Source organism: Phalaenopsis equestris, unplaced genomic scaffold (genome assembly GCF_001263595.1).
Source record: "Phalaenopsis equestris unplaced genomic scaffold, ASM126359v1 Scaffold000424, whole genome shotgun sequence".
Taxonomy (NCBI): Eukaryota; Viridiplantae; Streptophyta; class Magnoliopsida; order Asparagales; family Orchidaceae; genus Phalaenopsis; species Phalaenopsis equestris.
Genome location: NW_018164865.1, coordinates 135,951 through 139,024, shown reverse-complemented (window position 1 = coordinate 139,024; position 3,074 = coordinate 135,951). Strand labels below are relative to the sequence as shown.

The 3,074-nt window shown below is 34.6% G+C and overlaps 1 protein-coding gene across 1 annotated transcript; it reads right to left on the bottom strand.

The window, feature by feature from the left end:
- Window positions 1-1,419: 1,419 nt before the first annotated feature.
- LOC110027340 (transcription repressor MYB6-like) lies at window positions 1,420-2,853 on the bottom strand. Its single transcript, XM_020728715.1, has 3 exons — window positions 2,651-2,853; window positions 2,436-2,565; window positions 1,420-2,340 (listed from the first exon to the last, which is right to left on the bottom strand). The coding sequence occupies exons 1-3, from the start codon at window positions 2,781-2,783 to the stop codon at window positions 1,680-1,682; spliced, it is 924 nt and encodes a 307-aa protein (XP_020584374.1). The 5' UTR covers window positions 2,784-2,853; the 3' UTR covers window positions 1,420-1,679.
- Between the last annotated feature and the right edge of the window lie 221 nt (window positions 2,854-3,074).

The following is a 3,074-nucleotide window of genomic DNA, read 5'->3' as shown; positions in this document are numbered from 1 at the left end:
TTAAGCTAGAAAATGATGGTAAAAGCCAACAAAAATTCATCCTTTGTGTATTTTAAACTATTCCTAAATCTAAAATTAACAAAAACATAAAAATCCTTATAGAACTTGATGATTCAAGACTTAGAGAAGACTTAATTCTATGAGAAATTTAAATACTAATTTAGTTCTTCGAAAGAGTTAAACCCAACGAAATGTCAAGAAGGAGAAAATAGAGAATAGAAATATTTGGATCAGGATGAAGAGTTGGGATGAAGACTCGACAGGGAGACCAAGAGAAGTAAATAAAATTGGAGAAAATGATTAAAGCAATTGGGCAACCTGCAAGTTTCAAGTCTCAAGCTGCATTTTATGCATTTCATTTAAAAGACCACTGTTATCCTTAATTAATCTAATGGAATATTATTGCCATCGCATGGTCCGCAACTTTACATTGTAGAATCAAAATATCGAACTGATTGCTCGGTTGACAAAAAATGAGTAGCAAACCAGTGTTTCAATTGATTTTGAGCTTATTTTTGCAACTCGAGATTGTAACAACACAAAAAGGATGGTTGTTTTCTTCATTCTTCTAGAGAACATAAAAATATTAAAAAAATAAACTTAAAGTTCAAATGAAAACTATTGGAAAACCTTACAATGAACTTAAATAGTAATATTTTGAAATTTGAGCTGATGATGTGATCACCATTCGTTGATGGATCAACCCTAATTAAGATCAAATAAAAGTTTAAGATTAAATTCATTTTTTAAAATCATTAATGAGTTTCTAAATATTCATTCTCCTATTTTTTATTTTTTATTTGACTTTTGGAAAGATATATGAGAATTGAAGAATTGAATGTACAAATATAAAATACTTGGTTAGGTTAACCAAGTTCATCAAAAAAATTAGAACATGCCTATAAGCCGCCAATCATCCAAGATAGGATCTGGTTAACAAGTGTTGAAGTTAGTCTTTCATGTCCCTCAATATATATCATGCTATTAAACTTGATATTAGACAAAAACTTGCCTTAGCTATTAATTAGAAGATCATAACTATTTGGTTATGGGTACTCATCAAATTGATTAAGAGGCTTTACTCATTATAACTCATTAACATATCTTATCAGATGAACTTTGCTTTGGAAATTGACTTAAATCATTGCTACTTTAGTACTTTTTGCTTGTATGTTTGTGTTAAACCAAGACTCATCCTCTATGCACTTAGTTATAATGAGAATCCCTTATATATTTTATTTCCTATCATGTAGCTCTTCTTATACCACCTTTATTTGATCTGTATTTATAAAAAAAAAGTAAAAAATCAGGAAAAATATAAGTTCATTTTCCAATTTGGTTATAATTCTAACATCATTGAATATACTCTATAATTCTTGGCCAATTAAACCTTTTAATACCACCTACTTTTCAATCTTCCTTAAGCTCAATTTATTTTCATACAATGAATTAGTTGCCACCCCACCACCAATCCAGCAAAGTTCCTTCCTATTATGCAATTACATATGATGCAATTATAAGCATATTTTAAATCTCATAATAAAAATAATCATTATAGATAATATAGAAGAAATATTTTCTTATTATCCACAATATGCACAAAATTAAAGACATGCTCTCATCTGCTTGATCCTATTTTTTCCTTTTCTTTTTCTCTTTAAATTTTATCTTTTTAATCTTCATATAAACTCACTAATATCAAAAAAGTCAGGAATCTGGCAATCGAAGAAGCTGCTGTGGTAGCTATCTTTCTCATCATCTGAACTGTTGTTGATGATCATAGAAGAATTGTTCAAACTCTCGCTTAATACTGATTCCAGATCGCTGCATAAGCTCTGATCTTTAGGGAATTGGACATTGGATGCCGCATATAACAAACCAGACTTTTTTTGGTCCATTTCCTCATAACTAACATCATCATTAGTATACCCCAAATTTTCACGTAGATAGCAAGCGTTTCCTTCGTTGTATTGCCACGGATTTGCAGTACTGAACTGAACTTCATTATAAGGTAAATGTGACGGAAGCTGGTGCGGTATCGTTTGGAGACTAGTAGGCTGTGATTCTTGGGATTGAGACTGCAGGAGATTGGAGACAATTTTCAAGAACTCGGTGTTTAGGTGAGGTTTGATGTCAAGCAAGTTGAAGACATCGAGCCGAGCCCGTTGGTTGACGAGCACCGCGTTAAGAAGGGAAGAGAGGTTGAGGAGATCGAGCCGTGGTCTGTGCGTTACTGGGTCGATTCCCGAACGAAGAAGCCTCTTTCTGATATGGGTGTTCCAGTAATTCTTGATTTCATTGTCTGTTCTTCCAGGCAAGCGCGCAGCGATAGCTGACCATCTGAAAAGTTGGCAAGAAAACATCAGTTAAGTTGCTAGAAACATGAAAAAAATGCATGATGCATTTATTTATATACTGGCAAGTGTCGTTCTTACGTGTTGCCCAATATACTGTGAAGTTGGATGATGGTCTCCTCCTCTTCAAAAGAGAACCTTCCTCTCTTTATATCTGGTCGAAGATAGTTCGTCCATCGGAGCCTGCAGCTCTTCCCACATCGCGCCAGACCTGTATATTGAATGGTTATCATTAGATGACAACAATTAAGAAATATGGCATGAAATTTGGGTGATTTCTTAACAGAAAAACGTACCTGCATTCTTGGGAAGGGTTCTCCATGTGCCATGGCCATGCTTCTGAATATAGTCGATGAGCTTTTGGTCCTCTTCTGGTGTCCATGGACCTTTCTTTAAACCATTCTTCTCGCAGCAAGGAGTTCTCCCCATTTATCTTGATTCAGGTTTCGGATTTCGAGCTTCCGAAAGAGAGAGGAGGAGGTTTGCAGGAGGTTGAAGAACAAACTGAGGTGGAATGGAAGAAGAGGTACAATGAATATGGTCATATATAACTAGTTAGAAGAGAAAAAGAAGGAAGTCAAAAGGAGTTGGTTCAATACATCGCTCATCAATGATGAAACGTGGCCAATCTTTCGTGGTTACAAAGTCTAAACTATGTTATTAAGCTCCAATTATTCAATGGCCATGGGGCTAAAATAAGGCTGTGGAAGGCGCGGCACT